Consider the following 12,985-nt stretch of genomic DNA (forward strand, 5'->3'; position numbering starts at 1 on the left):
TCTCCTCTTTTTATATCCTTGTTTTCTTAGGTAAGGCCTGGTTTAAGATTGATTCTAGTCTGTATTTCCAGACTTTGAATTACATATCGATGGGCCTCTACTGTGGTGCTAGGTGTTCAGGTTTTAAAGGATGTAAATGTGACTTTTACAAGAGCAAAACTTCTCTCGTTGCTTAAGTAAAGGAAAAGGTTAACTAACAACACAGAGGGTGGCAGAGGGAGCATACGTGGAAGGTCATTCAACACTGTTGGGAGCTGGTTCCACTCCAGAGCTGGGTCTCATTGTGGCCTTGGGGGGTCCACTGTGCAGGTACCGTGGGAGCCCCCCCCTGCTCACTTCTGCCCCCGACCCCCAGATTGGCAGCTGTACCAGTCAGATGGGCCAGATCGCCATCGTCTCCTTCCACAACTCCAGCCCCAAGGTCATCGAGTGCTTCAACGTGGAGTCCCGCGTGCTGTGCATGGTGTACGTGCCCGCCGAGGACAGGCCCCGCGAGCCCGAGGGCGGCGGCCGGGTGCTGGGCGTGCCCACCGTCTGCCTGGGGACGGAGGAGGGCAGGTGAGCGCCTCCCCCCGCCCTGGGCCTTGCCACTGCCCCTACCTGGCGGCTCTGCTGGGGTCTGTGCAGTGAGGGTGGAGCAGGCTGGGACTCGGACTCTGAAGGAGCCCGTGTGTGGGACGTTCCCGGGGAACCCCGGGGAGCGGCAGCACCTGACAGGGAGAGTTCTAGTTCCTGCTGCCCTTTGCCACGGACGCGCTTGCTGCTGATTCATGCTTCTAAGTGCACATCACTCTTAGACTTCAGGATGAAACAGTTGTGCTCTGTGTTAACCTCACACTGAGCATCGTTCAGAGTTTAAAGGGAAGTTGCGTTGACTTTCCTAGTGTGAAGTCCCTAGATCTGTAGGAAGAACTAGGCTTGAAAAAGAACCCAGAACTTGTCTTTTAAAAGAGAAGAGAGAGATCAGAGGGTCAGCAGCCTTTTCACTGCAACCAGGTGTTTGCAGAAGGAGCGGGAGGTGGGGAAGGGCAGGCTGAGGTGGACAGGGTTCTCCTGCTTGGTGGTCGCGCCCTTCCATGTGAGCAAGCGCCCACCGGGTGATGCATCTCTCAGCATCTCCATCTACAAGAGCAGCCAGGGCTGCAAGAAGGTGCGGCTGCAGCACTTCTTCACCCCGGAGAAGTCCACGGTCATGAGCCTGGCCTGCACAGCCCAGAGCCTATACGCCGGCCTGGTCAACGGCGCCGTGGCCGTCTACGCCAGAGCGGACGGTGAGTGTCCCGGGGCGCGCCTGCGCAGAGGATGGTGAGTGTCCCGGGGCGCGCCTGCGCAGAGGATAGTGAGTGTCCCGGGGCGCGCCTGCGCAGAGGATGGTGAGTGTCCCGGGGCGCGCCTGCGCAGAGGTGTCACTGCTGCATCTGGGGTAGGGGTGGTTCACTCCGGGCCAAACGGCAGTCCCATCAGTACCTGCCACCCCGCATCCCGAGGCTCCCGTAACTCAGTCGGTCCTGAAGGGAGGACGTAGACAGAAGCCGGCCGCCCGGCACAGCGCTCGCTGTTGGGTTAGGGTCAGGGTTAGGCCGCCCGGCACAGCGCCCGCTGTTGGGTTAGGGTCAGGGTTAGGCCGCCCGGCACAGCGCCAGCTGTTGCACACACTTCACTGCGTCCCAGAGCAGAAGCCCGCGGCCCCGGGTAGGGGTGGGTTAAGGCCCGCGCTGAACTCCTGCAGAGGATGAGCGGTGCAGCAGGATCCGGGGCCCCTCAGTGAGGTTTCACTCTGCAGAGGACCCATTGTTTCGCTCCTGCTTGGTGTGATTTCGTGTTTAAATACACATGTATTTAGAATCACATGAGTGCTTATCATGGGATTCTCTCTGCTTTTCTTCTCTGCAACCTTTGTTCAGCATTACTCAAGTTGTTTTTTCTGCTGCTCCAGTAGAGTTTAAATTTCATGGGAACTATCGACTATTTGAAAGTTTGAAATGACTATGATATATCTGGTCTCCAATTTGATTTGGGGTGTCTGTGTCCATTTCTTCTAGTGTTACGAATTTATTCAGGCTTTATTTTTGTTTATTGGGTGAACTTAAACCTACCCCCCTCCCCCCGCCCCCACAAAGTTTACTGAGATATGACTGACATATAACACTGTGTAAGTTTTAGGTACCGGAGAAGGCAATGGCACCCCACTCCAGTACTCTTGCCTGGAAAATCCCATGGATGGAGGAGCCTGGTAGGCTGCAGTCCATGGGGTCGCTGAGAGTCAGACATGACTGAGCGACTTCACTTTCACTTTTCACTTTCATGCATTAGAGAAGGAAATGGCAACCCCACTCCAGTGTTCTTGCCTGGAGAATCCCGGGGACGGGGGAGCCTGGTGGGCTGCTGTCCATGGGGTCACACAGAGTCGGAAATGACTGAAGTGACTTAGCAGCAGCAACAGCAAGTTTGAGGTACACCGTGTCTCGACTTGATACACGTACATGTTACGAAGTGGTCACCACCACCTGCTAGCTCCCACCCCCATCGCATCACAGGCTAGCCATTGCTCTTTTTGTTCTGAGAACATTTAAGGTCCTTTCTCTTAACAAATTTCAACTGTAACCATAATGCTGCACATTGGGTCCTCAGAACCTTTCGTCTTATAACTGCAGTCTGTGCCCTTTGGCCATCATCGCCCTGTCTCTGCCACCCCCAGCCCCTGGCAGCTCCCCTTCTGCTCTGTTTCTGAGTTTGGCTTTTTTAGATTGCGCATATAAGTGAGACCATAACAGTGTTTCCTTTTCTCTGACTCATTTCACTTAGCATTGAGTCCTGCTGGTCCATCCACGTTCTCACAAATGGCACGATTTCATTCTTTCTTATGGCTGAGTAATATTCCATTGTGTGTATACGTATCACGTTTTCTGTGTCTGTTCATCCATCAGCAGCTTAGGCTGCTTCTGTGTCTTGGCTGTTGTAAATGCTGCAGTGAACATTGAAGGGTGTGTATCATTTCAAAGTAGTGTTTCTGTTCTGTGTGGATTGATATGTGCCCAGCAGTGGTGTTGCTGGAGCGTGTGGTAGTTCTTTTCAGCTTTCTGAGGAACCTCCATACTGTTCTCCAAGGTGGCTGCACCAGCTTACATTCCCAGCAGCAGTGCACAAGGCTTGTCTTTTCTCTGCATCCTCACCAGTACTTGTTATTTGTTGTCTTTTTGTGATGGCCATTCTGACAGGTGTGAGGTGGTATCTCACTGTGGGTTTGGCTTATATTTCCCTGATGATGCGTGATGCTGAGCATCTTTTTATGTACCTGTTGGCCATCTGTGTGTCGTCTTTGAAGAAATGTCAGTTTGAGAAACTGAATTTGAATGAAATTGAAATATTTTCTTTCAAGATGGATCCTGGAATTCCGAGCCTCAAACGGTGATTAAGTTAGGCGTCCTCCCAGTTCGAAGTCTGCTCTTGATGGAAGACACACTGTGGGCGGCGTCTGGAGGTCAAGTTTTCATCATCAGTGTGGAGACTCTTGCCGTGGAGGTAAGTTGTTTTAAGTGACGACACCGTGTGGGAAAGATACCATGCACCAGTGCACTGACTTCCCAGGCGTGGCTGAAGCGTGCCCCTCACCTGTAGAAAGCTTAGGCAGCGTCTTGCCTGCGGCCACTGCGCTAAAGGGAGAGCCCTCCTAGTTTGGCGTGGGAAGAAGGATTAACTTGAGGATCCCACAGCCCTTTTCCAGCCACACCCAGGGGATAATTATGCATTGCGTACCCGCTGATTAGTATTAATGTTACTTTAAAAAATGTACTCGGTAGGAACATAGTGGGTAGTCTTCAGGGACATATGGAAGCTTAGCGTTTGATTGAAGAGATGTTTCGCGTCAGTGCGATAAACGGATTTATTCAGTAGAGATGACAGCTGTTGGAGAAATCAGAGCTCGGTCTCAGACCCCGACTCTTTACCCTGGAGGCATTGTGGACGGAGGGATGTGAGAGCCCAAACAAAGCCACAGACATGAGGTGCCGACAGTGGGGTGTGCTGGCCGTTGGACCACAAGCCGCTCCTCCGTGTTTCTGAGGTGACCTCCCTGGGGCCCTCAGGACAGAGCCTCCTCAGGTGACAAAGGGTCAGCGCTCAGCAGGAGAGGAGACGGGGCTGATGGCAAGAGCGGAGGCAGGAGAGGAACCTGGCTTTGCCCGGTATTTCCTGTTTGTTCTTTATTTGGCTGTGCCGCACGGCTTGCAGGATTGCGGTTCCTCCACCAGGGATTGAACCCAGGGTCCTGGCAGTGAAGGCGCTGAGTCCCAGCCATTGGCCCTCCAGGGAGTCCCTGTCAGTGTTTGTGTAGTAACTTGTTTCTGCTTCTATGCATCTGCTCCTTCTTACTTCACGTACCTTAGGGTAGTAAGACACCCTCAGTGGGGCGTGAAGAAGTCACTGACCACAGCGCCTGCACAGGAGGCTCATCAGCGTGGAAACCACTTGCTGGAACCACGTTTCTCTGCCGTGCACCGCAGCAGCATCCCCTTATCAGTCAGCTTGTGAGAGTCAGAGTTCACATCCCAGCTCAGCCCCACACTGCACGGTGGTCGTATTTCGATTTCTTTTCACACAGAAGGAATAATAATATAACAACCCTTCATTAGAAGAGGGTCCCCAACCTCCAGGGTCTAGTGCCTGCTGACCTGAGGTGCAGCTGACGTGATGCTAGAGTAGCAGGCACAGTAAATGGAATGCACTTGTCTTATTCCGAAACTACCCCCCTCCACCCGAGGAAAAATTGTCTTCCATGAAAACGCTCCTGGCGCCAACATGCTGGGCACCGCTGCTTTAGGACACTTCTCCAAAACCAGTGTATTAATTTTGTCATACGTTCATACCAAAAGCCGGAAAGATGGTTTCTGTAGCCACCACCAGGGCAATTCCAGGGTAGCGTAACAGTACGACCTTATAATCCTCAGAATATATTCCATTCAAAAATTCCAAAGAGTGTATGCTATAAATCTCGGATACTCAGAAATAGTATGTTTGGATTTAAGTAAGAGCCTCCTTTCTGTGCATTTTTAGTACCAAAATGAGTAGATGTATTTATATATAGAACAGCTGTTATGAAAAGATGTAATTTGTCCCGTGGTTCCGTCATGCAGGGAGACCACAGTGGGCTGCTGGTGTAGCCCTAGAGATCTGAATCATGGTGGTCTCCACCCTCTTTGGTCGGGGGTGAGGGTGTAGGATAAATGTGGGCAGCTGCTGCTGGGAGAGTTCCCAGAGGTGCCATGGGCAGTCATGGCGTGCTGCTGTGACGTTCATGAGGCTGCACTCTTTCTGGATTGGGTCAATCAGAAGGTGAGATACGATGTACATTCGGAAGGAAAGGGTGTCTGAGGTTCAGCAGCATACAAGTGTGCTTGCAGTGACCTTTGCTCGGCAGTGGTTGGCCCAGTTCCAGGTGGTGGCAGGTCTGCAGGGCCAGCTCAGTGTCATGGTGCTGCCGTGGGCAGGCCGTGTGCCCAGTGCTGTGGGAATAGAATTCCCCACCTGCCCGCCATTGGGTCAGGGAGAGCAGACGGGGAACCATGAATGCTCAGTATACGAAATGGAGCTGCATTGCATGGATTTGGGGGTCAGGCTTCTTCCTCCTTCCCAGCTACGAGAGCCTCCTTTCTGGGACTCATTTCATGCCTTTTAGGAAAACGTCAAGCTTTGGGAACACGGCCGCAGCTCGGAAGGTAGCCTGACGCTTGGGAGCACGTGGAATGTTCCGGGCTCTGTGGGTGCTAACCACGCAGCTTTGTGTCTGGGAGCCATGGTTTAATTTCAGTCTCAGTTTTCTTACAGGAGCTGTTTCCATTAAGGCCTGTTCTTCCTTACTCTTGATTTTCTGCAATGTGCAGTACTACTGACTGCAGACAGACAGAAGGAAAGAAGGACAAAAAGCTTTCCTTCTACCTCCACCCCTGATGCTGAAGGGGAAAATGGGAAGAATGAAACGGAAAAGTTATAAAGGTAGCAGAGTGTTGCCTGAGTTGATGTGTCTCTTTTGAGTTAATTCCTGTCACTCTGTAGAAAGACGAAACGCAGGGCACAGCGGGAACAGTGCTGAGTCCATGGGTGGGCCGGTTCTGAGACACCCACTGAGGGTCGGGACCCTGCCCCTCCAGAGGCCTTTGGTGTCGGGAGCCTCATGATATCATGGTAGAAGGGGACTTAGGTGCCCTGTTGCCGAAACTTCCCGTTTTCAAACAGAAGACCTGGCTTCTGAGACAGCGGGAGGCAAGCCGAGCGTCCTGAGATGAGCTCTTACTCGCACTGTCCGTCACGCAGGGAGCCGTGTCCTGTGCTCACCGCGTGCAGGTGCCGTGCAGAGCGCCGGCACATGGGGAGAACTCAGGGGCGGGTCACGGTGCCCAGGGTGGGTGAGGGCGATGCTGGCCGCCGGCCCTGGGGGGCATGTCCGGGTGAGGACAGCTGTGGGTCTGCCAGGCCCCACGTCCTGCCTCTTAAGAAGCCAGCTGTCAGGCATTGCACCAGGCAGGGGCCCTCTGAGTGGGGACCTGACCCCCAGAGCGGCCCTGTCTGGAGGAGGAGGCGGGCTTCCCCAGAAGGAAGGACACACAGCGTCCCAGGGCAGGGCTGATAGGGACGTGAGCAGGCGGTTCTGGGCCATTCGGCCCAGAAACAGGCTGAGCATGGGCATGGGGGTGTGAGGGGACAGGCTGGGCTGGGGCTCAGAGTCCTCGCCTGGGTTCAGGGGCTGTCAGCCTCTGGCCCATCAAGGGCTTGGGGGCACAGCCTGCCTGGGCAGGGCTGGCAAGGCAGAGGCTGCGGCCACGAGGCGGTGCGCTGGGCTCTGTTTCTGGAACCAGCTGCCACGTGACCCTGAGCCCCGTGCTGTGCTCCGGAGGCCGTGGGCGGGCAGGGATTTAAACACCGACCAGAAGTGAGGAAATCTGTCTTCCCGGAGGATTTTCTGAGAGGCGTTGAGGGGAGGGGCGTGAGGTTGGCCTCGGAAGAGGCACTGAGAGCGTTACTGCAGAGCTCCGTGGGAAAGTTCCCGTGCCTGCGGGTGGAGGGCAGCGGGGTGGGGACTGAGGCCCTTCTGGAGGGAACGAGGTGGCGTGGGCCCGCGGGGCCCAGTCGGGGGGGCACCAGGACCGGCCTGTGAGTTCCTCCTGGGAGACATGTGACCAGAGGACCCGCAGGACGGTGGTTCTGGAGAAGCAGCGGGCCTGCCCCAGGCTGGGCGGGGGTGGGACCGGCCGCCTCCCCAGACTGCGGCCTCCGGGCTCCCTGCAGAAGCCTCAGCACTGACGCTGAGACAGTCGGCCGCCAGAGGGCCGCAGGCATGGTGCTCCGTCAAGCTCTGGGAGCGTGGGGACGGCCCCGTGGCGCCCTGTTCCTCTCTGGGGGGCCCCCTGGCCCTGCCTCCCGGGGTGGCCCCGCTGTCCTGAGCTCTCCCTCGGAGGTGACCGGACATGGGAGGTCAGTGTCTGCATGCAGTCCGCAGGCCGGCCGCCCACTCTCTCGGCGGTGCGCGGGGTGTGGGGTGACACCAGGCGCCCACTTCCTGCAGCCCCGTCTGGGCAGTGGGCTTCCCGAGGGGTCTGCGCCGGTTCTCAGAAGACGAGGACCAAGACCGTCCACTGGGAGGCCCGTCAGGAGAGAACCGCTGTGTCTGTCACGTGACGACGCAGGTGGGGCAGCCCAGCCCCTCCACAGGCTGCCAACAGAGTGCAAAGCCGACCCTCGGGAGGCAGGACACATTGACAGACCAGTCATGGACCTGCCAAGGATGTACATTAAACGGCTCAAGAGTCAGAGCAGGAATAAGTTCACAAGTGGACCAAGGCTCTGCATGGACCATTCCGCAGGGAAGATACCCAGTAGGCCCACGCACTCAGGGAAGGGCACACCACATCGTTAGTCTTCAAGGAAACGCAGACTGAAGCGCCCGTGAGACACCGTGTCACCCCCACGGAGACAGCAGTGACAGCAGAGGAGCGCTGACGCGTGCCGCAGACGGCGTTGGGGAGCTGAGGCCCGAGTGCTGCTGGAGCGCAGGCTGTCCTTCCCCAGAAAGCGGACTGTGGGGTTCCGCGTGCGCTCAGGAGGGCCTCTCCCTGAGGACTCAGGACGCCTTCCTGACTGAGACGCCGGCCCAGCCTGCTGGCATGTTTAAATTGCACTTGTGATTATCGGGAGACTCTGTGGGAGGCGCACATGCGTGTTGGAGGGGCCTGCCTCCCGAGGGAACGTGTGGCTGTGGCTCGTGGTGGCGACAGAACTGTGTGCTCCAGCCACTGAGCGCCGCCGCTCCAGAATCTCGGTGGTGCCGGAGTTCTGGCTTTGGGGTGACCCCTGGCCATTCCTCCCCAGGCTCTGCAGCCCCTGTGCAGCGGCCTCAGAAACCCCCCAAGGCGCTCGGGGCCACCTTCACTTAAGACGCGGTGTGACGCCTAGGGACTGGAATCCCCACCCTACTAAAAGCGCACTCGCAGGTCCAGTTCGGGTGTGCCCGGCGGTGTGGATGTGGCGGGAAGGTTTGCCAGCAGACCCTTCCCGTGTGTGTGCGAGGACGGTGCACGGCCTGCGTCGCGGGTGGTGAACGCTCCTGCTCTCAGCACTTGAGGAGCAGCCCCAGGACAGGGGTGAACCTGCTGTCTACCCTTAGGGGGTCTTCAGTGACCTCTTTCCAGGGCAGGGAGTGGGGCAGGATTGTGATCCACTCTGGGCTAAGAGGGCTTCTGTGGGCATGCTGTTCCTTCGCTCCGAGTCTCTGGGCTTCACCCCGCCTGCCCCTCAGTCCTTGGCAGTGACCGCAGCTGCCCAGCACCAGCTGTCCACTGTGGGCACAGGGTGCGGGGGTCCTCCTGGGGTTCTCCCAGAGCAGGGCAGTCAGGGTGGAGGTGGGGACATGCTCAGCCCAGAGGCTCGGGGGGACCCGGTCAGCCAGAGCAGCAGCAGGTGGCCGTGCAGGGACCGGAGTGGGGGACGTGGAGGGGCGCTGAGAGCGGGCGAGCATCCTGCTGCCTCCCGGGTCTCCCCATGGGCAGTGTGGCCCCTCGCTCCCTTCAGGTTGGGGCTGATGGGTCCACACGCGTCCAGGGCCTGCTGCTCAGCGCCCCTGGGTCTGGGGTGACAGTGCCCTCATGGCAGGTGGTTGACGGGAGGTGAGGTCTGGGGTGCTGCCTGGACACCGCACACAGATGGGGGGATGACAGGCCGCCCGAGACTCAGTGCGCAGCACCCGACGCCACACCGTGTCTGTTCCCTTGTCTCCGCAGGGCCAGCTGGAGGCCCACCAGGAGGAGGGCATGGTGGTCTCGCACATGGCCATCGCCGGCGTGGGCATCTGGGTCGCCTTCACCTCGGGATCCACGCTCCGCCTGTTCCACACGGAGACGCTCAAGCACCTGCAGGATGTCAACATTGCCACCCCCGTCCACCACATGCTGCCAGGTGGGGCCTCCCCAGGGCTGGGGCGCCACCCCCGTCCACCACATGCTGCCAGGTGGGGCCTCCCCAGGGCTGGGGCGCCACCCCCGTCCACCACATGCTGCCAGGTGGGGCCTCCCCAGGGCTGGGGCGCGGGGCCCAGCGGGGCGCCCTCCTCAGAGCCGAGGGTCGCGGACTGTTCCTTGTGGTCAGCAGGCCCCGGGGTCGGGGGTGGGCAGGACCTGAAGTAGAGGAGCGGAGGATGGGGGAGACTGGCCAGAGGCTGTGGGGGCCCTGGGGAGTCACAGGGCGGGCCCATTGGGCTCCACCAGCCCCAGGAAGGGAGGTGCTCCCACAGCGGGACTCAGAGCAGCCAGCATGCAGAGCAGGGGGGCGTGGGCTGCGTGTGTCGCGCGTGCGTGTGTGTGTATGTAGGCATGTGGCTATTATGTATGCACACGTGCTTGTCATGTATTAGCACGTGGCCCGTGTGTATGAGTATGTACATGCATGTAGCTAGTATGTACGTGAGTTGCCTGGCACGTGTGCATGTCTCAGCAGGCCTTCTGGAAGCATGCTCACACCTCAGGTGCGTCCTGTCCTTCTCCACATTGGCCACCTCTCCTGGCTGCTGGCAGAGCAAAGGCCGCCCTGCGTGGTGTGAACGGATCTGCGTGGGCCCCCAGGCGCCCCAGCCCCCAGTCCCCGTGGGTCAGAGCCCAGCAGGCCCGTGGCCCATGTGCGCTGGGCTGCGGGCGGGCCCCATCTCCCTGTCTCCCCATCCCCGCCTCTGGCTAATGCCCTGTGTCTTACCCACCAGCGTGGCTCCTGCTGTCAGGCTCAGGACCCACATGGCCTTGCCCACTGTCATGGGCCCGTGCCTGCCCCACCTGCCCGCTCCGCCCCGCGTGCTCCAGGCCTGGGTCCTTTCCTCCTCAGCTGTGGCCCGTCGAGGCGGAGTCTCTGGTTGGCGTGGGCTCCGTGTCAGTGTGTCGTGTGAGACATCCTCAGAAGCTCGGTGGTACCCGGGGGTTTGTGCTCTGTCTGCATCTCGTATTTTACTTCTGGATTTGGAGCCACCAGGTGTGGCAGGCCGTGAGGAAAGTGGAAGTTAGAGCAGAACTCGGGTACACTGGCATGAGGCCGCGGCCTCACTGACAGCGTTGCCAGGATGTTCAGATAGCTGTCTGCCTCGGGTCTGGTTCTCGGTGTACTGGTGATCTGGGAGCAGGGAACCCCTCTCGCGTGTCTTCTTGAATCGTCTTACCCTCGGGCCAGTGGTGCACAGTGAGTGCCTCGTGGTGTTCTGCCTGACACTCAGTCCTTCAGTCAGTGCACCACGGGTCTGCGGCATTGCAGCCACTGGGCTCCCGTCACCCTGGACACGTGTGTGTGGGCCTCATTCTATAGCTGTGTTCCTGAGGCCACTGAGTGGGCTTTGCTTTTTATGCAGAAACGACAGTAACACGTAACCTGTCCCTTTGTGCTCTCTGGGAATGTGCAATCCCAGTAGGTTCTAGAAATGAAGACTTTCCAGGCGAGGAGGAATAAGAGTTGGAAAAAAATATATACTGTAACTCATGCCTGTTTTTGTCACAGTGTTGATGACCTGTTTAGTTTACAGGGGCTTGGCCGGCGCTCCTGTGGGCCGGGTCTGCGTGATGAGCCACCTCTTTCTGTCCTCTCTGGAGCTCACTCTGAGCACCGTTAGTGCCACACGTTTGCCATAAGCCGTGTCGGATTCAGCAGACGGTGGTGGCGCCTTGGGTCAGCACGCACGTTTGCAAGGGCAGCCGATCAGCCTTCCCAGCTCCCCTCTGGGGGTGGGGGGTTCTGGCCAAGGTTCAGAGGGTGGCGTGTCCTCTGGGTCACGAGGGACACCAGGATGCAGCTGTTTCCTGCTGTGTCCAGGGCGGCAGGGCGGGTGGAGCGTGCTGAGTGCGCGTCAGATCGGCCTTCGCAGGGCCCGGGCAGCGAACGCAGTGCCCTCCAGGGGTGACGCCACCAAATGAAACAGCCACGTTTTCTATCTAATCAAAAAGTCACTGTAGCTTTTCTAAGTCCCATCAATCACATCAGAAGGGAATTCAGCAACTTAAACCAGACTCGAGAGTAACTGTTTTTGAGCCAGGGAGCAGACTGAGATGCAGGCAGACATGCAGGTCCTAGTCATTGCCAGAGCCCCAGCCGCCCCCACAGGCACACGTTCAGGATCCTGGGAACTTTGTACACTAGCTTTTTAAAAAGCACATGCCTGTGTTTAGAAGTAAAACCAACGCTTTGGCTTCCGTAGCTGCTCTTTTCGTTTGGTGGTGGTTGTTGCTGCAAAAGTAATCATAAAGGGACTTCTGTAGATATGCTGACCTGCCTTTGGCTTTTGCGTTTAGACCATTCATTTTCACACTGTTTATCTAAGGGGAACTTCAGGTCAAATGCAGAAAAGCTGGAAATGACTCGTTTCTGGGGAACAGAAGGGTCCAGCTGTTCTTAAGCGTCCTCCTGGCTTCCTGGGAGCAGCCTGGACGGCTGGTCTCGCGCTCGAGTGCAGCGCTGAAGGGAGCCGCTGGATGGCGCCTGGCTGAGCTCCTGCTGGAGGCGCTGCTGCTGGGGGCAGGGTCGCAGAGGGGTGGCCGTGAGCCCAGAGTCAGCCCTCCCTGGAACTCCAGAGTCTCGTCTCAGTGTTTCCCAGAGCTGCCCAGACCTCAGGCATCTCCTGCCCACAGACCTCTGTGCAGCGTTCAGTTGTGTCTCTTCCCTGAGAGGCTTGGGGTGGGCTGCCCTGGGAGCCCGACCCACAGTGGGGTCTCTTCTGTGCAAGTGGGCCCTGGCTCACGGTGGCCGCTGTCTGACGTGTGTGTGTGTGTGTGCATGCGTGTGTGTGTGCGCGTGTGGCTCTGCCTGGAAGTAGATGGTATTCCTGCACGGCTCTGGGGGATGTGCTCGGCTCTGGAAGCGCTGGCCCAGTGGTGCCTAGAGTGTCATGCCTGGATTGTCCCTTGGCCACGGCTGTGTGGTCCTGAGTGCAGCCGGGACGCACCCACCCCTCAGAGTCTTCCTCATCTGGCTGCAGCATCGCAGTGTGAGCTTAGGGCTCTGGCAACACCCGCCTTCCTGGGAGATGTGGCTTGGGGAGCGCTCGGGTGGGGGTCTGCAGTGTTTCTGGGCAGTTCCTGGGACCGCTGCCCCGGAGCTTGAGCTGCGGGCAGAAGCTCTCTTGTCCCCTCCGTCCAGGGCACCAGCGGCTGTCTGTGACCAGCCTGCTCGTCTGCCACGGCCTGCTGATGGTGGGCACCAGCCTGGGTGTCGTGGTGGCCCTGCCCGTCCCGCGTCTGCAGGGCATCCCCAAGGTGACCGGTAAGTGCACCCCGCGCGTCTGCGTCTCTGGGGCCTCTTCTTGTCCCGGACGCTTACTGAGCCCACGGGTCTGTGTCCAGCTGTGTCTTCACTTAGTATGAATTATCTCGGTGGCTTCTCGCTCTCCTTTCCTCCCACCATTCTTTCCTTCATTTCGTCCTGTAAAGACTGTTTATCAACTTGAATCATCAGGTCATGCTTTTATTTTCCT

The 12,985-nt window shown here is 58.1% G+C and overlaps 1 protein-coding gene across 5 annotated transcripts in view; it reads left to right on the plus strand.

Annotated features, from left to right (window-relative positions):
• ARHGEF10 (Rho guanine nucleotide exchange factor 10) overlaps positions 1-12,985 on the plus strand; it is a 61,925-nt gene that overhangs the window by 45,350 nt on the left and 3,590 nt on the right. For 3 of the 5 annotated variants that reach the window (XM_061404040.1, XM_061404041.1, XM_061404042.1), the window contains 5 exons: positions 356-558; positions 1,114-1,271; positions 3,380-3,522; positions 9,270-9,444; positions 12,652-12,774. In XM_061404040.1, the coding sequence (XP_061260024.1) occupies positions 356-558; positions 1,114-1,271; positions 3,380-3,522; positions 9,270-9,444; positions 12,652-12,774 (802 nt within the window). Of the gene's footprint in view, positions 1-355; positions 559-1,113; positions 1,272-3,379; positions 3,523-9,269; positions 9,445-9,548; positions 12,775-12,985 lie in introns of those variants that run through there. The other 2 variants (XM_061404044.1, XM_061404043.1) reach the window with 2 other exon arrangements.

The sequence above is a fragment of the Bos javanicus genome, chromosome 27 (genome assembly GCF_032452875.1).
Source record: "Bos javanicus breed banteng chromosome 27, ARS-OSU_banteng_1.0, whole genome shotgun sequence".
NCBI lineage: Eukaryota > Metazoa > Chordata > Mammalia > Artiodactyla > Bovidae > Bos > Bos javanicus.